General features: G+C 35.9%; 1 protein-coding gene across 1 annotated transcript; it reads right to left on the reverse strand.

The window, feature by feature from the left end:
- Positions 1 to 14,892: 14,892 nt before the first annotated feature.
- On the reverse strand, positions 14,893 to 19,952 carry LOC123308499 (5'-3' exoribonuclease 2 homolog). The gene is made up of 6 exons (XM_044891160.1): positions 19,742 to 19,952; positions 18,276 to 19,529; positions 17,914 to 18,221; positions 17,455 to 17,713; positions 16,079 to 16,757; positions 14,893 to 15,336 (listed from the first exon to the last, which is right to left on the reverse strand). Exons 1-6 carry the CDS (start codon positions 19,814 to 19,816, stop codon positions 15,095 to 15,097), a joined length of 2,817 nt encoding a protein of 938 aa, XP_044747095.1. The 5' UTR covers positions 19,817 to 19,952; the 3' UTR covers positions 14,893 to 15,094.
- Between the last annotated feature and the right edge of the window lie 301 nt (positions 19,953 to 20,253).

Raw genomic sequence — 20,253 nt, forward strand, 5'->3', positions numbered from 1 at the left:
TGATGCAAATTTTGTTTTTTCCAGGGGTGGCAAAGCTCATTATGAAAATTTGAAATAGCTTTTCATCAGGGCCGAACCGGAAAAAATGGTAAAGGAAAAAAGTGTTTCTTTTGACCTAAAGAATCTACTGTTGAAATATTTCGACGAGTAAAAGACTAATATAGACAATATATTTTTGAAACGCTCTTTTTTGTATGATATGATATCAAAAAAAGTTTTTTTTTTCACAGTTAGTACAGGAGATAAGAAAAAGTTGAATATAGTGTCGTATTCCCAGTGAAAAAGTGAGTGTAGAAAGTTTTTATCGTTTTAAGATATTTTCGAAAATAAAGAAGTTATGGCACATTTCGAACCAACAAAATATCAAAATTTGGTTATATCTTCAAGACAAATGAAGTTATCGTGAAACGGTTTCCACTAATGGACTTTTCACGAAAATCGAGCCCAGAATTCCTTTCAGCGTTTTCACCTGTCTAGTCTGGAAGTACCAGAAACAGCCAAAATCAAGCAATTTGGGTCACTCTGTACTCTCATCTACATTGAAAGACTCCGATGATTTTAATACTTTTAATGTTTCATTCTCATCTAAGTTTTTCTCTTATTTATTTGGAATTAGATATTTTCAATATTTGTGAAGTCGTCAATTTGTGAGAAATTTTCTGTTCGATTTCATTTCTAATAGCCTTTTTCTTGTGATTCGGCCTGAGTTTTTTTAATTGAGATCTTTTTTCTAGCCTGATGAACACAATGAAATTTTTCAAAATGTCGCTGAAAAAATAATAGTTTAAATTATTATACATTACTTTTTCGCACTTTTCTTCCATATTATTCCTTGTTCCTTGTACAGGGTGGACACAATTCGTTTTCTACGTAAGGTATCTCTTATAGTACGAACTATAAGAGCTAGAAGAAAACGAATGAGACATTTCCATGCTCTTTTTCAGAGAAACAAAGAATGGTGAAAACCGTAGCCTCCTACGATTCTTGGTTTTTGAGTTATAAGCAAAAAATGAGATTTTGACGATTTTGAAAAGTTCTCATAACTTTTTTGTCTTTCAAATTACAGATCTGAATATTGAACCTTCTACAGGCACTTTTTACGTTTAATCCACTGACGAGCTCTAGAAATTTTTTCATTTCGAATAATTTGACGAACTTTCGTATTTTTAAATGCAAACTTTTATTGAATTTGTTATTTTTGAATTGGAAAAAAATCTTTTGTCAGTAGATTCTACGTATAAAATCGCTTCACGAAACGATTCAGAAGTTCAGATGTGTAACTTCAAAGACAAAGAAGTTATGAGAACTTTTCGAAATCGTCAAAATCTCATTTTTTGCTAATAACTCAAAAACGAAGGATCGTAGAAGGCTACGGTTTTTACCATTCTTTGTTTCTCTGAAAAAGAAGAAGAGTTCGGAAAGTATCATCTGTTTTCTTCTGCTCTTATAGTTGTCGAGATCCCCTCAGTAGACAACAAATTTTGCCCACTCTGTATATCTCCCATTGCCCAATTAATGTTATATTCGAAAAAAACCGTTGAATTTGTGCATATAAAACAGACTGGAGTATTTCTCCCCGGTACTCGTTCAAAACCCCAAAAACCATGGGAATGCGAGTATTCACCGTCACCGCATCCTCGGATATTCGCAGCTCAGTGCGTCGTGTGGGAGCGCGGGACCACAGTGCAGTGCGCGCCGGGGTACGCGCTCCTTCCGCAGACTACCCGCGACGCCCTTTGTCGCTGCTCATCCGCTCGGAGGCGCGTAGCTGGCCCGACGTCGAACCACCGCGGCGACGGCTTTCGTGTGCGATCAGCTCCCTGACTTCGAGCACTTCGCCCTGTCACCTCAATCGGTTTAATTGACGTTTGACCGGAGGCATTTCCCTTCATGGGAATGCCGAAGGAATCGAGATCGAAGTTGTGGTCTACTGTTGCGAAATGGTATGGGCGCTCACACTTCGCTGGATTCGAAGAAAATCATTTCCTGGGAACCTTTCGTTTCTCGAATTGATCGGTAGATGATTGGAGTGAAGTCACGGTTCGATTTAGCGGGGATCTTGATATTTATAAACTCCAATACATAATTGAATGGGAACCATAAAAAAGATTGAAGATATGACCCTACATTCAAATTTTCAGAGTTCATTTCAAAAGAAATTATTTCAAAGTATCAAGCCGGGTTAATTTTTTTACGAGCGATAATCCAATTATGAGCATTCCAAATATCATTCTTGCACCAAATTATGACCTTCAAACGACCATTCAATGATTCTCTATTACAGCTACTCAATATAAGAGGATATATTGAAAAATTCTTAGCCTATATGTACTAGAGAACCAAACAGAATTTAAATGTCAAAATATTTTATTACTCAACATATTCTAGTCTTGATTGGATACATTTATTACAGCGAACCTGAAACGTCTCTAGACCTTTCAAAAATTGTTTCTTCTTGCTCTGCAAACCAGACCTCCACAACTTTTATTACCTCCTCGTTGGAAGAAAATTCACGACCTTTTAACCTTTTTTTTTAGTTGGGGAATGAGATGATAGTCGGAGTCGGATGGAGCCAAATCTGCTGAATAAGGGGGGTGTCCTAGTATTTCAAACCCTAAATCACGAATTTTTTGCATGGCAACATGAGATTTGTGTGCAGGGGCGTTGTCCTGCAAAAACAGAACACCTTTGGATAACTTTCCGCGTCTTTTCTCTTTAATTTTTTTCCGTAGAGTGGTCAGTAAAGCCGAATAGTAATCTCTTGGAGAACCAGAGTGTCGCCATTCCATCTATTGTTGCTTTGTTTCTGGATCGTAGAAATATACCCAAGTCTCATCCATAGTAACAATTCGGTTTAAGAAGTCTACATCGTTTTCAAATCGAGCACAGATCGAACGCGATGCTTCTACCCCTTGCTCGCTTTTGGTCAACATTCAAACATTTGGGGATCTATTTTGCAGCAATTTTTCTCATGTCCAAATTGACGTAAACTATATGATGAACGCGTTCGTATGAAATATTCAGTGTTTCAGATATCCGTTTAAGCCCAATTCGACGGTCTGATAAAATCATGTCATGAACTGCATCGATATTTTCAATAGACTAACAGAAACTGGCCTTCCCGATCGATCATCATATCTTCAATTGAAATTTTACCTCTTTTGAAGCTTGCAGTCCAATTTTTCACGGTCGCATACGAAGAACATTGATCACCAAGGGTATTAAGCATATTTTCGTAAATCTGCTCACCTCTTAACCCTTTTAAATCATGTTCTTTTTTTTAAAATTCATTGCGTAACTCTGGTTTACTTTTTCGACCTCAAACTTCACACTGACACTTCTAATGAGTTATTGTTCGTTGCTATGGAAACTCAATATTTTTTTTTATACATGGAACTGGTCTAGGCTAACTAGATATTAATACATCCTCGTATAGGGTGAGTCTTTGACTCGTATAAATATTTTAACAGTAGATTCTTGAGGTCAAAAGAAACACTTTTTCCTATACTATTTTTTCCGACTAGGCCCTGATAAAAAGATATAGCCATTTTAAGTTTTCATAATGAGCTGTGCCACACCTAGTAACCTTCAGAATTACTAGCTAAATCTGTGACACTACACATCTGTGGATCTTTTGAACAGAGTTGTATTCAGCCAATTTCTCAAATTTCAACAATACTCTTTAATTTTTGAACATCAAATTACTCGTAAACTGCACATTATACTTTTATTTCAGCACTCGGTTGGCCATGAAATAATTTTCTCATGTTTTTGTGACTAGAACATTCAAATATTATAGGCAACCCTGATTTTTTGATATCTACAATATATCAGACGGTAGAGAATATATTCAATTTCAGTGAATTTATATAATGTTTCATCTGAATCTTATATTTTAGCTGAGTCAATCAGAAGATGTGATATCATTCCCAACCACTTCATCATATGCATTTCATATTGGCGTTGATTTTTTTGAAATCTACTCTACAACTTATGTAACGTCTTCAACCTTCAGAAAAAAAAGATAACCAACATTATCTCTCCTCAAGGCACTGCATATTATGTGCCAATAATTCAATAACCATAGGCGCCCGCAGGGGGGGCCATATGGCCCCCCCTGAGATTCTGATCGCCTTATTTTTTTTCAGCACAACACCTTCAACATTATCCTTCGTTTTGTGAAATTCATTGGTCAGCTAGATATAAATCTTTGCGAGTTTTCGCTGAAAACTTAGAAACTATATTCAAAAAGAAATTTCAATGAATTCTTCAACAACAAAAAGAGCTGCTCAATTATGGGCTGCAATAAACTCTTTCACTTTTGTGGTTTGTTTAACGGTAGCAAGTAAATATTCAAATATATTGGAACCAATAGCAAATACACTACAAGATGTTTTTATCAATTTTGTAGATGTTCAACGTCACATAAATTTTATTATAGATATATGTGGAAAATACCGTTCCGATGATGCATGCGTCACAGAAATTTTTTCCAAACCATCATCTATTGCTCAGAGTCTCAAATATAGAGATTGGAAAACCACTAATTTGCGGTAGACAAATGTATACCTAATTATGAAGCATCTTCAGCTGATAATTACTTCGAAAAAATCTATATTCATCCAATATTTAGATCATCTGATTTCAGCCCTTGAAACGGGATTCTCAAAAAAAAATGAAATGCTTTTTTCTTTGTTCAATATTTTGCCCAAGAATTCAAAATTACTAGATATTGCATCTTGCGCATAAAAGGTCGTCCATATTTCTAACATTGAAGATTTTATGGAGCTCGATGCAGCCGTTCGGTCTTGACGATCATTTTATTGATTCCATCTTTTTGAAAATTTTTCGATAGTCACTGTTAGAGTAATTTTTCTCTCGATAAATCTAACCGTAGTTGGAAATGTGACACATATTCTGAAAGAGCAACTCCTCTAGTTGAAAATATGAAGATTTTATGGAGCTCGTTGCTGCAGTTCGGTCTTGACGATCATTTAATTGATTCCATCTATTTGGAAATTTTTCGATAGTCACCGTTAGAGTAATTTTCCTCTCAATAAAACTAACCGTAGATGATGGAAATGTGAAACATATTCTGAAAGAGCAACTCCTCTAGTTGGAAATCTGAAGATTTTATGGAGCTCGTTGCAGCAGTTCGGTCTTGACGATCATTTAATTGATTCCATCTTTTTGAAAATTTTTCAATAGTCACCGTAAGAGTAATTTTCCTCTCAATAAAAAAGAAAAATTTCTGCGGGCGCCCATGTCAATAACCCCACTTGCGTACTATACAGATAGGAATGTGTCAAATTTTCATGGCCAACCGAGTGCTAAAATATAAGTGAATGGAGTATGCTTTTTAATTTTTGAACATTACTCGAGAACGGCGCATTAGAGGTACGAGAAAATATGAAGAATACTTTTATTTTACAAAACGTTCAAATATCCCTTAGTTTCAAGAGTTGGGTTCTTTGAATTTTGGTAGTTTTATGGTACATAATGGTCATAATGAGAAAACTGGAAAACGTGGGTATTATCTTGTGTTCGAAATAGATTTATCAAATAAATGAAAAACTACATTCCGAAATTCATTTCATTCGATAAAACCGTTTGTGTGATAGAACTAAAACTAACATTTTTTTATGGATTTTCAACAGCCTGTATCTTTTAAACCGAGCCGATTCTGAAAAAATGGTAGGGGAAAAAAGTGTTTCTTTTGACCTCAACAATCTACTGTTAAAATATTTATACGAATCAAAAGCTCAATCTGTAGAAATAAGGGAATAATTTTGAACACATTTTTTCACTAAAGTGTATTAAACACTGATAAAACAAAATTAATAGCCATGAGTTTATAATTAGTGTTGGAATGTTTTTCATAATTATAAGGAACATCTTTCTTATAACCAAATTCTGTTGACCAGTGTTAAATCATCAAGTATTCTCTCCCCCATATATGCAAATTCCTTCTTATTCCGTGAATTCCCAACTGCCGGGCTTGCGTTGAATCTGCAGAATCGACACGATGTTCGTTAGCGTTCGCAAGGGCGCAAAGTCAAAGGTGAAAGAAGTGCTTAGAGCTGCAATATTTAGTGGTATACAAAGCGTATTACTATAAGGACACAGTGGGCGAGCGCTCTTGGCTATGAGCTCTCCAGACCTGAGACAAGAACCCTCCTGCACCCGTCAGTAGTCCCCTCGACATGACTTTTTTATCAAGGATTGCCGAAAGGAAAGTTCTCCGTTGTACTTTGTGTTACGAATATTTGAATTATGAAAAATTGAAGGGCTACGCTACCTACCACATATACCGGTCTATATATGTTACCTGTCCTACTTAAAATAATAAACAATTAAGTCAAAGATTAAATTCAAGATTGATTTCTGGAAGATACGACGTTCAAATGATATTGAGTAAGTGTTGAGTTTGCTGGTAGGGAATCTGCCGATAGAAAACAGAATACCTACCTATAATTATAATAATAATTAAGTATTGTTAATTACAGTATTGATGAGGGAATTTTTTGTATATACATGTGCCTTAAAGTTAGGTAAGTTATCGATCAATATTCGAGAACAATTCAACGAAAAAGGGGAAAAAACATCGAGGTATAATGTTTTTTGTACTATAAATCATGTAAAAAAGTTGTGTTTCTATCTAAACCAAGCAGCAAATGAAGTGGGAAACCTAAAAAATTGACCAAGTTTGACAAGCTATAACTTCGACTTTACACTTTACTTTGATGATGTTAGATTTACACCACGAGAAGCAAAGCCTTATCTTTCGCCTATATGCCACTGGCACAAAGTATTTTTTTTCAATTCCTTCTCGTTGTACAGGATGTGAATGTAAGGCAGCCAAAAATTTTCGATTTTTGCGAAGAATTTGGGAATAGTAGAGGACTAGAGGACCTACAGAGTTTTTTTTTCATGCTGGGTGGATTGTTAAGTCCTTGTCATTTTTCGGATACAATGCGTTGGTATATGGAAATATACCTATATATAAATCACGCTTTTTTCTTGAAATTCTAGCTATAACTTCGATATTTCTTCGCCGATGTTGGATTTTTTGCCAGTGGTGAGTGGTCATCCTCATCATAAAATGACATTTTATGTACTGATTCCCGAACGAAAAGCCTAATATTTTTTATGACAAGCAGTTTTCGTCCGTATCAGATACATTTTGTCCGTAAACACTTTTCGGCCGCTCTGTTTGTCGCATAGAAGCAAATACGACAGTGGTGATTAATGAATTTCGAGCGAGAATTCAATAAAAACATAGGTGCTTGTGACAATAATTGTCACTTGCTATTGTCAAATTAATTCTTTATGAAATCTGCTAGATTTCAAGAGTGAATTAAGAACTTGGTTAGAATATTAGTGTTCATTATAATCAAGAATTGATAGTGATAGCAATATGGATATGAACAACACTCCTCCTGAGATGAGGGACTACGACCATGTTGGATCTACAACACACAAAGTGACACAAAAGTGAGTTGAGTATTTACTTTTATAAAGGTATTTTAGGTCGACGAAAAAATTGTAATATACACCTCAGCGAAATCTCTCTATATTGTCTCGCCGTTTGCTAGCCTCGGCTGCGCCTATAGGCAATCAGTTTGCAGACTCGACTGTAATAGACAGTTTTTCGTCCTTGGTACATAAATAACTCTTTTTGCACGACGGTAAAATTAGCTTTATAATTTGCTGATAATTTTGATACAATAAAAATCCAGAATGCTAACTCGGCAGTTTACCTGGAAAATGCTAATGCTTGTTTAGACACAGAATATCGAACTTCAAAATTCCATAGTCTACTTGACGATTCTACACTAGATTCTTGAGGTCAAAAGAAACACTTTTTTCTTATACCATTTTTTCCGATTCGACCCTGATAAAAATATATAGCCATTTTAAGTTTTCTTAATGAGCTGTGCCACAAAAATAACCCTCAGAATAACTGGCTGAATACACAGCCTTCTAAAGACGGCTGTGCTGAATATGTGACACTATACATCTGTGGATCTTTTAAACAGAGTTGTATTGAGCCAAAGTACCCAATTTTTCAAATTTCACATCAGATACTTTTTAATTTTTGAACATCAAATTATTCGAAAACGGAGCATTATACGAGAAATTATAAAGAATACTTTTATTTTGCAAAAAGATCAAATATTCATTAGATAGCGTCCAACTTAGTTTCAAGAGTTGGGTTCTTTGAATTTTTAGTATTTTTAATTAAGGTACGTAATAGTCATAATGAGAAAACTAGAAGACGTGGGTGATATCTTGTTTTCAAAAAAGATTTATCAAATAACTGGAAAACTATATTCCGAAATTCATTTCATTCGATAAAACTGTTTGCGAGATAAAACTTAAATTATTATAATAACATTTTTATAATGGTTTTTCAACAGCCTGTACATTTTAAACCGAGCCGATTCGGAAAAAATGATAAAGGAAAAAATTGTTTTTTTGACCTCAATCTACTGTTGAAATGATTGTACGAGACAAAGATTCACCCTGTATACAGGGGAGCGGGGAGACTTGCTCAGGTAGGGGACTTGAACCACCTCAAATATTTCAATTTTTTTTTAAATAGATTGCGACAAGACAAAACTAGTGTCGGATCCATTTTGGCCGCCATCAGAACAGTTCGAGGATGAACGTGATTTTGTTGTTAGGAAGTAAAAAATTGAATAATTTTTGTTTGTTACACTGTCTGAAAAGTTAAATAGGTGCGTGATGTTATTTACTTTTATTGTTTTCATTGATTAATATTGTTTTCCAAACGATGGGCCATTTTAATAATAGTTGTAAAAGTTTCAAGAAAACATCTGTTGAATAGACTAAAAGGGAGTGCGGGAGACTTGACCCATGCTATGGTCGGGAGACATAATCGGTGGTTTCCCGCACTGAGGTTAGATAATAGTTTGCTTCAAAAAAAAGAAAACTGAATAATATAAATAAATATATAAAAATATACAAAGGTTCAAAAAAGTAAAAAACATCTCGGAAATAAGTGAGAGTGACTCTGAAATAGAAAATATGTATTTCATACGCTGAAACATCTGATGATGAGAACATTGACATCGACAATCGTTGATCATTGGAAATTGTTTTCTTCAATGTTTTTCCTGATAAACAAAGTTATGGTCAAGTCTCTCTCGCCCCCTTTTCAACTCTCCCATGGGTAAGGGAGATATGAGCCAATTTTCGGTTCCTAAAAAAAGAATCGCTGTACTCAAAATGTTCATCTCACCATCACTCTACTATTATCTATCGTAACCTATTTGGGAATGATATCTTCACGCAAAAAAAGGAGTTGCTGCCATTTACAGATATTACTTAAGTCACTTCAGAGTGAAAAGGGGTTCAACTCTCCCGGATTCCCCATACGATAGGAAGGTTTCTTGGACGTGGAATCAGTGGCGTAGCTTGCCTTAGAGGGGCCCTGTATCAAAATGTGTTGAGGGGCCCTAAGGAAGGGTGAAGTAAAAATAAAAGTGGCAAAAAATGTTCGATTAGTATCGAAATGATTATATGTACCTAGGGGAGAGTTCCTTTGTATTGGACAGCCCATGAACCGGACGCTAGAGTTTTCTACTACACTCGATAGTCATTTAGCATCCTTTATGTAAATCCCATTTTCGCAACATCGATCGAGATCTCTTGGAAAATGGCTGACCCTGTGGCTCGCGCCTTGTTGCGAAAATGGGATTTACGTAAAGGATGCTAAATTACTATCGAGTGTAGTAGAAAACTGTAGCGTCCTGTTCATGGGCTGTCCAATTCAAAGGAACTCTCCCCTACTTATAATTGAAAGTTCTAACTCATACTTGTGCTGGGAGCGAAATAATATACAAACAAATAACATACAAACAATATAAAATAATATACAAACAACATAAAATTATAAACAAACAAATAATAAACAAACAATACAAAAAATTAATGGATACACTTTTCTAACATTTATTTCACCAAATCTATTCATCAAATCAGCCATAGCTGATGACGATTTCAGTTTTTTAAGCTGTTCCCCCTCTATTGACAATAAAGACATGTCTGAAAGCCGTTCCTGTCCCATAGAAACTTCTTTCAGCGGTTGCAGTTGTAACCGGAAGGGTCAAAAATAAAAGGCATACAGTAATAACGTCCGGAAAACTGGATGCAAGGCTATTGAATTTTATCAGGACTAATCTAAAAAAGTTCTTTGATGGCACGAATTTTCTGAATTTCAGATTTTAAGTATTCGTATCTATCTGAATGATCAATTCGGTGTAATGAATGGTTATCTTAGCAGTTATTCTCAAAAATGCTATTGTAAAACCTGTAAGAGGTTTTGGATAACATTTTTAGGATTTTTTTGCTTACAGACATTCGGGGGCCTCTAAAGCTTGGGGGCCTCGTATCACTGATACCGCTGATACCGCGGTAGCTACGCTTCTGTGTGGAATGCCGGAATGCGCTCTCAATTAAAACACATCTTTTTATTCTCAACAAACAAATAAATAAAAGCGACCATCATATCCCAAGATCCCATCGTTCGGCGTCCCTACATAATGATCCCATTCAAACCGCATATACAAACCAACATTACAGATTCTTCAGAAACCAAATACGAACCCTTTTGCACCCTCACGTCGCGTAAAGATTACGCGACAAAAGGAGCCCAGATAAGAAATCACACACGAATCCAAAACGCGTCAACAACCCGGCCGAGATCGCGAGGGTGCGTGGACGCTTGTGAAATTAGGCGTGTCAGTGGCGGTGACAGAAGCATAAAGACTGCAATTACGCGCTCTGCCGCCGGCGGTACGCTGGTGATTGTTACGTCACACCCACAAACAACGGCCCCCACAATGCCCCGTAAATTGGTTGTTGATGTTTCGATGGGGTCCGCATGTGGGAATGCCCGAAAAATTTTGATGGCGAGAGTTTTAGACACTTCGTCCGAATGGGCTTGATATGATATGACGTTAAGCGGTCAGATAACAGGGATTATGGGGTGAAATATTAATATGTGTGTCACAATCACGCGGGCTGATCGAATGTCATCGCGCGCCGTTATAAATGTCACATTCATCTATCTGACTGGCACGATGGGAGGTTACTGGTGGTGCACCTCAGGTTGATATCTGATTATTATATTCCTGTTCTCCGTAATTCAATCTTTTCAAGGAGTAATTGATTGCTGGTTATCTGGCTGAGCCAGTACAGGCACTTCTTCTTCTTCCACTTATTTTAGGGCTTGCCCTGTATTTTCCAATCTTCAGTGTCGATCTTGGGATGTTGACGTCCATGATTCGAGCCATCTCTTTGGAGGTCTGCCCGCTGGCCATCTGGTAGTTGGCTTCCCTTGAGTGCTTTCTTTGATAGCCGACCTTCCTCCATTCTATCGACATGTGCTTCCAACTCTCGTCTTCTCCTCCGTACCCATCTGATGGCGTATAGGCACTCTTCTTCTACGTGCGTGCTCAACCAGGCTGAACTGTGGCCTAGTGGTCCATTGTTCATCCGCTTATAGTACCTATATATAGGCACTAATTTTGTGAAAATTGTAGATGTTGCTCCTAACATATCTTACTTACAAGCGCACCATTACAATGTAGAAAAGCACTTCCATACCATACTACAGAGAACTCTTTACGCTTTTTGTCAATGCAGTGCGATGTAGATCTTTACTGCAGCTTATGGATGGGTAGAGCTCTACTGAAAAGTATCTGGGAAATTTGAAAAATTGGGTACTTTGGCTGAATACAACTCTGTTTAAAAGATCCACAGATGTGTAGTGTCACAAATCTGACTAGTTATTCTGAAGGTTATTTTGTTTTTATAGGGGTGGCACAACTCGTTATGAAAGCTTAAAATGGCTATATCTTTTTATCCTGGCGGAATCGGAAAAAATGATATGGGAAAAAACTGTTTCTTTCTACCTCAAGAATCTACTGTTGAAATATTTGTAGAAGTTAAAGACTCACCCAGTATAATACTTCATACAACGCCCAGATTCCTTCAGATATCATAAAGGAAAACAAAACTTCAGGAATGTTTTAGTTCAGCAAGGAAACCTGTTGAAAAAATCAGAGTACGCCACTAGATTTCTATCAAAAAAAGTGTCATTACAATATAATTATTTCAACATCCTAGCACAAACAGAAACAGAGATAATGACCAATGTTGGAATCGCCTACATTTCATTTCTGGCCTATATAACTCTAAAACAAAGAATATAGAGGAATACAGTTGATAGCATAAGCAGTTCCCTAAAAAAAGGTACTTAACCGCAATGTGCCAGTCATTTTCCTCTATCCCTTTGTGTTGAAATGTTGTTGTTCAGGTATCAACAATTTTGCCCATCTATTCTTTAATTTTAATTCAGAATTTTATTATCACGAAGAGGAGAAAAAGTTTGAATCTGACTACCTGACAGACTCAATGAATTGAAAAATGTGTAATTGTGTCACTCAATTACACATTTTTCAATTCATATTTCTTTGGTCGACATTGTCGTTCCTGCCGTCCCTGACAAGTACCCACTGTTTCCTTCTACTTTTGGCTCATTGGCAAAGAATGTCAGAAAGTGAAATTTTCCAATTCTGTCTACTTCCACGTCTTCCACATGCTCTCACATAGTAGTCACTGAAGGAAATTTTTGAAATTGGGACAATTCGAAGAAACCGCTATTACGTGAACCACTATACTGTGATATGCGAAAAAGTGATTAATATTTTATTTGACTTCGAAAAGACCTAAAACTACTAGAGGCTATACAGAAATTAATATTTTGTCACAAATTCTCGAGCCAAATTAGTAACTTAAAGAAATCCTTTACTCCTAGTCCATCAATGTGGGTGGATGGCACTCTTCAACAAAGTTTCATGATCACTTGTAGTGCGTTAAATGGTTATGGGTTAAATCCATTTCGTCCCCTCGAAGGAATATTGACTGGACCGTATACACGAACCTACTTAATATACAATAGACTGGATCCCTTCCGATATCCTCCCCATAAAATTTTCTTGTCCCAAATTGAATTGTAAATTCGTATGACTGTATATATGTATGCCCACGGTCGTCTATACTCTATAGAGAATAACTTCGATGGCTGTGGTAGTTATGCTCAAATTGGTACTTCTTTGGAGAATACCAAGCTATTTCAATTTCATATCCAAAAATTTCGAATTAATCTGTTAACAGCTCAAATCAAGACCAAAAAGACATTTTGAATATTTTGTTAGGGTTAGAGGAGTGGCACCGAATTTCCACAACAAAAAATCAGTTTCAATGTTCATCCAAAATTCTTATTTTGAGTTGAAGTCGAAAACAAGAAACAAGTGAGAATTTTCATAGTAGTTCTCAAGGTATGATGTATGGAAAATTTAAATACGTACCTATTATAGCTTAGATTGTTGCCCGACTTGCCCTGAGCACTGTATATAAAATCCATATTCCACGAAAACAAAATAAAAATATATCATAATATATACAAGGTGTTTCACAAACCTCTAAAATAGTGAATTTCGAGAAATCAACGATAATATCAAGAAGATATACAATGGCGAAGGTGCAATTCAGTTCAAAGCCGAGTGAAAGGGTGATGACGTAGAAGTTCGCAAGGTCAAGTTTAAGGTTAGTAGCTGAAGAGCTACTAACTAAAAAATTTAAATTTATTGCACGGCGTCGCCCAATTTTTTATGAGAGCTGCGCCAATGCTCGCTAGTGTGACTTGGCATGTGGCGATATACCTACCCTAGTGACTCGAGTACTTCCGATCTCCTATTGCGCTTCCTTTGAGGATAATAGCATAAAGTAAGTCGGTGTGTTCTGTGGATAATAGTACATTATTCAACGAGCATGTAATAGTCGATGTCAAGCTAGTAACCGGTTATCATTGGCATTTAGCATCTGTATTCAACCCCTTGGTCATAATCACATTTCATAATCATAAGATAAGACGTCATGAACTAGCCCTTTAAGTTCAACGTCATCATTGTGGGCTAGAGATGATCGAAGGTTATTTTACTTGAGATAGATAAGTACATTATAGAAAAGCCACAAGAAGCACTTTTTTGACATTTCGTCCGAATAGATTTTATATGGGGATTATTATTATTAGATAGAATATTTTTGAGGATATCACCCAAGTCTTCAATCTTCTTGTTTAAAATTATCCGCACACTTTTAACTTATGTTAAAAGTAAAAATACCATAGCAATAATTGCACTTTGTGAAGAAAAATTTCAAAAGCACTTTTCACAAGTTTTTCTACACTGTTTCCACCTTAGCTAACAGTGTATCGTTTGTTGCTCCCACGATACACCAATTTTTCATATGAACCCATTTAATTATCCGGATAGTATTGTCATTCATAAAAAAATTTCAAAGTTGTCCCAGTAGTGTTATTAATGCAAGTATTTACTTACATGGCTTAAAAATAGCACTATGACAAAAAACAAATTCTCAAGCACTTTGACTCAATTATTTTGCACCTTTTTTACCTTACCCATTTCACCATATAAGTTTTTCGAGTAACCTCAAACTTCTATTCAGGTAGGTAATCTCAAATGTAAACCATTTTAAACAATGATTGTTTTCTAGCGGCCGGCGTCGCCATTCAATTCCATTCAAAAAATTCAATGAAATCGCATTAGACTTGATGGGATGATAACTCCGTCATATTTATGGCGAAATGTTGAGTTCTACCATCTGTCAAAAAAAAAAAAACCTTCGAAAAGAGTCTGTACATAATATTCTTTTATCTACGGCATCCTGCTCATAGGCATAGGTTTTCTCCATGAAGCTATCAGAATTCATGTAATTTTAGGACGCATTTTGAAATTATATTCCTAGGTCTGTCCCAAATATGTATAAAAAGTAGCATTATTCCTTCCAAACGATTTAATCTAAAATACTCAAGTGATACTCCATATCATATACATATTATTATAAAATCAATCCAAGTAACTAAACTTGCTTTTTTTGTAAAACAAACTGGTTATATACAAAAATCGAAACAATTCATCCTTTACTTCAATTGATAATTATAAAATAATTCCACGTCAATATTATTCTTATCCAAAAACTTTCATTGCCTGTAACCTTGATTACTTGATTGATATCTATCCCTGTATGGTCCTGGTGGTCTTCTTTCCTGATGCTGATTCCTGTCATAAGGCTGATATCTATTCTGTTGTGAATGATAATTCCCTCTGCTTGACTGTTGACTATTATTGGAATTATATCCACCACGATAATTGCCCCTACTATTGCCGTATCCTCCTCTTTGACTCTGGTAGGAATTATGGTTACCACCTCTCGAATTGTAACCTGAAAAAATGGTAAAAGCCCATTTGAATCATGCTTACAATATCTCAATAAAAGCCAAGTTCCGAAACAAATAAACAAGTTTTTTTTTTTACACTGGGTTACAGTGAAAAAAGATATACAGTAGGTCGTTTCTGATCACATCTTTTGCACAGAAGACCTAAGCATCCAATTGAGAATATAATTATACAGGTTAACAGTGCTCAATTGGTCTATACTCTAGAAATTTTGGGCTAGCCCAAGAATGACTAATGAATCTTTGGTTTGGAGAAATTGACTCTACTTATCCCATAAGCTCAAATTATTTTGAAATCACTCAATTGCCATATTTTATCTATGTGCCCTTTAAACTTAGGCCATGTTCTCATACCAATTTGATGGTTATGGTAGTTTTATTATCTAGAAAACCGCTCAAGATAAAAGTATGTTTTTTTTTTATTGAATTCCCAAAGAGTTTTCATGCTTTTTTCAATTTTTCGGATCACTCTACAGGAGGTCCGAAAGACGTTAAGATTTTTGGAAATGGACCTTTAAGAAATGTCAAAATGTCCATTTTTTCAAATGGCATGCCTGAACTTTTTTGTTATGTCATGTTTAAAAACATCGATAAAATAATAGATATTATTACAACCTACATCGAAGATTGTATTTAGCTTTATGCAAACATTATCCTCACAAATATCGATATTTGGAGTTGCCAATTGAAAACAAAGCTTGTAAAATAAAAAAACAATCAAATACTCACTGTTCTGTTGGTAACTGTTCTGTTGATAACTATTCTGTCTCCTATCCATATTCTGAGGAGGAGGAACATTGTTGAAAGAAGGTATATGATGATTGAGCATTCTGTGCCCAGGCCTATCCAAATAGGCCCTTTGGGTAGCTGGTACCATTCCGGTCTGCGCCCTCCACTGTCTGTTTTGTTGTGGTGTCAAATCGGACGGTTTCAGTACAGTAGGGGGATCCTTAGCACCTTCAAGTTTTCTAGCGGGAAAAATGAATCCCTTCGTGTACTGCGGATAACGGTATCTTACAGTACATACCATGTTGTTCGACACAACCGATAATCCCTTAACGGGTGAACTCAAACTTCCTCCTTCATCTATACAGATTTCTGATAGGAGAACAGTACCGGCCATTCCATCTAATGAAACGTGTGTCTCCATCTCCACACTCACGTCGTTTATATATAGGCCGTTCAATAACGGGTGCCCATGATGTCCCTTCGATACATAGAGTCTATCGTCCCCAAGAGAATTTCTTTTTTTCTCTGCATCTGTTAATTGGGAATAAAGGGGAGCAAGAGCTTTGAAAAGACGTTTTTCATCGACAAAGGGAAGCAAAGCCACACCCTGCCATGCAAATTTTTTGCCATTGAGATCAATTTTGAAGTCCTCAGGATAAAAGTCTATAATTGTGGATTCCTATAAGAATAATAATCATCTTGAATCATAAAATGTGCCGAGCATCCATGAAAATAATTCTTCAAGCAAGCAAGGTATTATTTGACGTGAAATATTATTAAAGTAAGCAGTCATGTGATATAAGGTGTTCACGCTTAAGATTGCCAGCCCCCTAGCAGTCGATCTACAACTAATTTGCTGCAATAGTTTTCCCATAAAACTTTTTCCATTCTGCTAGAAATCTTGTTTTTGGCACTTAAGTTTGTTTAAGCACAGTTTACCTGGAAATTTTATGCTTTTTCAACTTTAAACATTACTTTCACCCCTAATTTTCGTTACTAAAATAAACTTGTGAAACTTTTGCAAAGCCTATCTCCAGTTTCTTGATTAAATTTAAAGTTTTTTTTATTATGAAACTGGGTGTTCGAGCCTAAAAGGAACGAGATAATTTTTCTGGGGAAATTTCAATCTACAACCTGTTGAAATTTGACAATGTTTCGTGTTTACACCTATTCCTTAATTTTGGGGTGGATCAGTAAATATGAATATCCAATTATTTTAGTCGTAGTGTGAAAAGTTCTAGTGCAACTGGAAAAAATGTTATGGGGCAAATTAGTCGTAGAATCAACCCAAACCTTGCTTGAACACCCTGTTAAATTTTTTTTTTAAAATACTGCAAAGAATTTCAATGACTTCAAACAAATTAACTATTACTCACTGGGTCAGACATCAGCTTGGCAAAAAGATCAGGTACATGTTTACTAGAAGCAGCTGGAAACACTCCCATAAGTTGCTCCAATGGCTTGAAAGGCTTTGTATCGCTCTCAAATTCAGTACTCAATCCAGAAATATTCACAAAGTCTGATGCGAACGGTGCATAATGATAAGGAAAATACCACGACCACGAAGCACATCCCTGATAATAATATTTCAACACCCAGCAAAGACCTCTCACATAGTGCAGTGCCACAGAATTTCTGGAAAAAACATAGTTTTTTTGTGGAAAACATAGTAAGAAAAACATGTATTCGCACAAGTGGAAAAAGCAATCATGGGGTTTTTAATAGGGAATATAGGTTTTGAAATACACCATTTAAATGGGAAATTACTCTCAGTAAAATGTCCTGTATGGTAACCATTTCAAAAATGACAATAGAATATTTTGGCTTATATTTACCTGAATTCATAATCATTCGGTAAAACATCGAATTTAGACTCGTAGTAGCGATCTTTGAAACCATCTTCCCACAATCTGACCTCATCATGTGCTTGATCATCGTCTGATTCTTCTTCTTCATCTTCAGCTTTTCTCTTGACCCCTCTGCGCTGATCCTCCGAACCTACAGGTGTAATCATAGATTCAAGGGCGCTTTTAGCAGATACAGTTTGAAGTTGATTATCAACTTGTGTATGCATTCCGGCTTTTCTGATCATCATGGCCTCGTTTCTAGCATTCTGTACTGGAGTGGTTCTAGTGTCAATAGACTAGAAAAAAAAAATTATCATGATAAAATAAAAACAACTATAGGTACAACTTACCCGTGGCGCAAATTGAGTGTCTCTCACGAGTTGCCAGTTGGGTTTCCTTTCGTTATATGCTCCTTCTGAGCGCCTCTTCTTAGCTTTCTCCCTAGCCTTGAAGGAAAGTTCCCTTTGTTGCCTTGTTTTGAAGATTTCATCTTCAGCTTTACCAAGTTCCGACATAATTACTTGTACTCTTTCCAAGTTTACCTCTCCACTATCTGTCAACCATCCCCCAGTTCTGTAAACACAATCCTTGTATAAAGTGACTAATCTGTCAATTGCTCCTTCCCTGATTTCTAAACTTGGTAAATGTGGCAAAAAATCATTTCCAACAAAGAAACACATAAAGACCCAATCATCGACAGCTCTTTCAAATTCATATTTGAATGGCAAATTAGGCATTACTAATTCTTTTTGTAAATATTCTTTCAATACATTGAGTCTCACAAAGATATACTGTACGTCAGAAAATACCTTAATTTCTGGTTCTGAATTCTTTACACCTCCAATGCAATCCTTAGTTTCATGACCGATTTGTGCACAAATGTCGCATGGTTTAGGTTGATTAGGTTTAAATTCTTCTCTGATAATAGTGAAATTAGGTTCATGAGTTGCTAACCCTAACATTATCAGATCAGCATCTGCCCCACAAAGTACATGTTGAGTATTAGGATCATGATCAGGTTGGGCTCTTTGCCTTCTAATAAAATCCATAATTTTGTGTTCTCCTTCTCCGGGTACATTTGCATCAGATAGAACTACCTTGATATTTTTCCACCCTGGATCATTATTCAATCTATCATGAATATAATAATGCAAGCATTCAGATAATCTCGCCATAAATGGAGTTCCTGGTGTTATACAGTTAGAATCGAAATGTTCTTCCTTCTTTTTTTCTGGAGGTAACTCTACTCCTTTAAGAAGTAATTCAGCCCGAATTCTTTTAATCTCATTAATTTTTTCAACACTTTCTTTAGATGCTCTGAAACGTCTTGATCTTTGCTGATTCATTTTTGCTCGAGGAGCCACTCCGTCAATAGCCATGTACAATACTTTACGTGGTCTCACAATATTGAAGAGCTTGTCAATACAATTGAAAATAGCAATCATCATTTCGTCTTCATTCTTGGGAGTTGGGCTGCCGTCTTCCGGATGTGTACAAGGATGAATAATACCATTCATGTCGAGATACAAATTATCAAATTCAATTCCATTTGGATTGGGTTCAGAACTGTCAGTTGGTACATTGACTCCATTCACATCAACTGGCTAATGAAAAAAAAAAAAGTCAGTAGTTTTTGTAAATATGAAGAAGTACACTAGTGTTCGAACATTAAAATACATGCAATTTTTCTTGGCAAGTTAGTGATGCCTTGATCCACGAGAGAGAAATACGATTCAATTACATTTTCTATTATTATTATTTTCCATTATTTTGATTACTCTGTAATCTGTGATTCTGGGTTATTTTATGTACGTACCTTCTGTTCTACACAATGCACGATAACTGATGGATATTTTCGGCTCAGCCAACGGAAAAAAGCTGGTACTCCCATTTAAAGTATTTTTCTAGTTTCTTGCGGGTACAAAAATTTTCATTCCAGTTATTTGGAAACAAAACACTCGTTTCTAAGAAGCCAAATTGGTGATCACGGAACACAAACTTACTTTATTTTATGATGGTTAAAGATTGGAATCACAGAACTGATCACAGGTTAATCTGTGAAACTGATGAAAATGGCACCCAGTGGCGTCTCGTAGGTATTTCACATAAGGAGGTTGAATTCAAAAAGATCAATTTTATTAAATGCAAAATAAAACGAGTAGTTTGAGATCAAGAATCGCTAAGGTCGAATTAGCGATACGCTAACTACCCTTCCCATTCCATTCGCTCATGCAATATGTAACATTTTCTACTAATCCAGAAAAGGATTACTATCCGCTATTTTTGATTAAGTTTTGAACTGTTCAAGTAGTAAGATGAATGTAATGG

This window comes from Coccinella septempunctata, chromosome 2, assembly GCF_907165205.1.
Source record: "Coccinella septempunctata chromosome 2, icCocSept1.1, whole genome shotgun sequence".
NCBI classification, from domain to species: Eukaryota; Metazoa; Arthropoda; class Insecta; order Coleoptera; family Coccinellidae; genus Coccinella; species Coccinella septempunctata.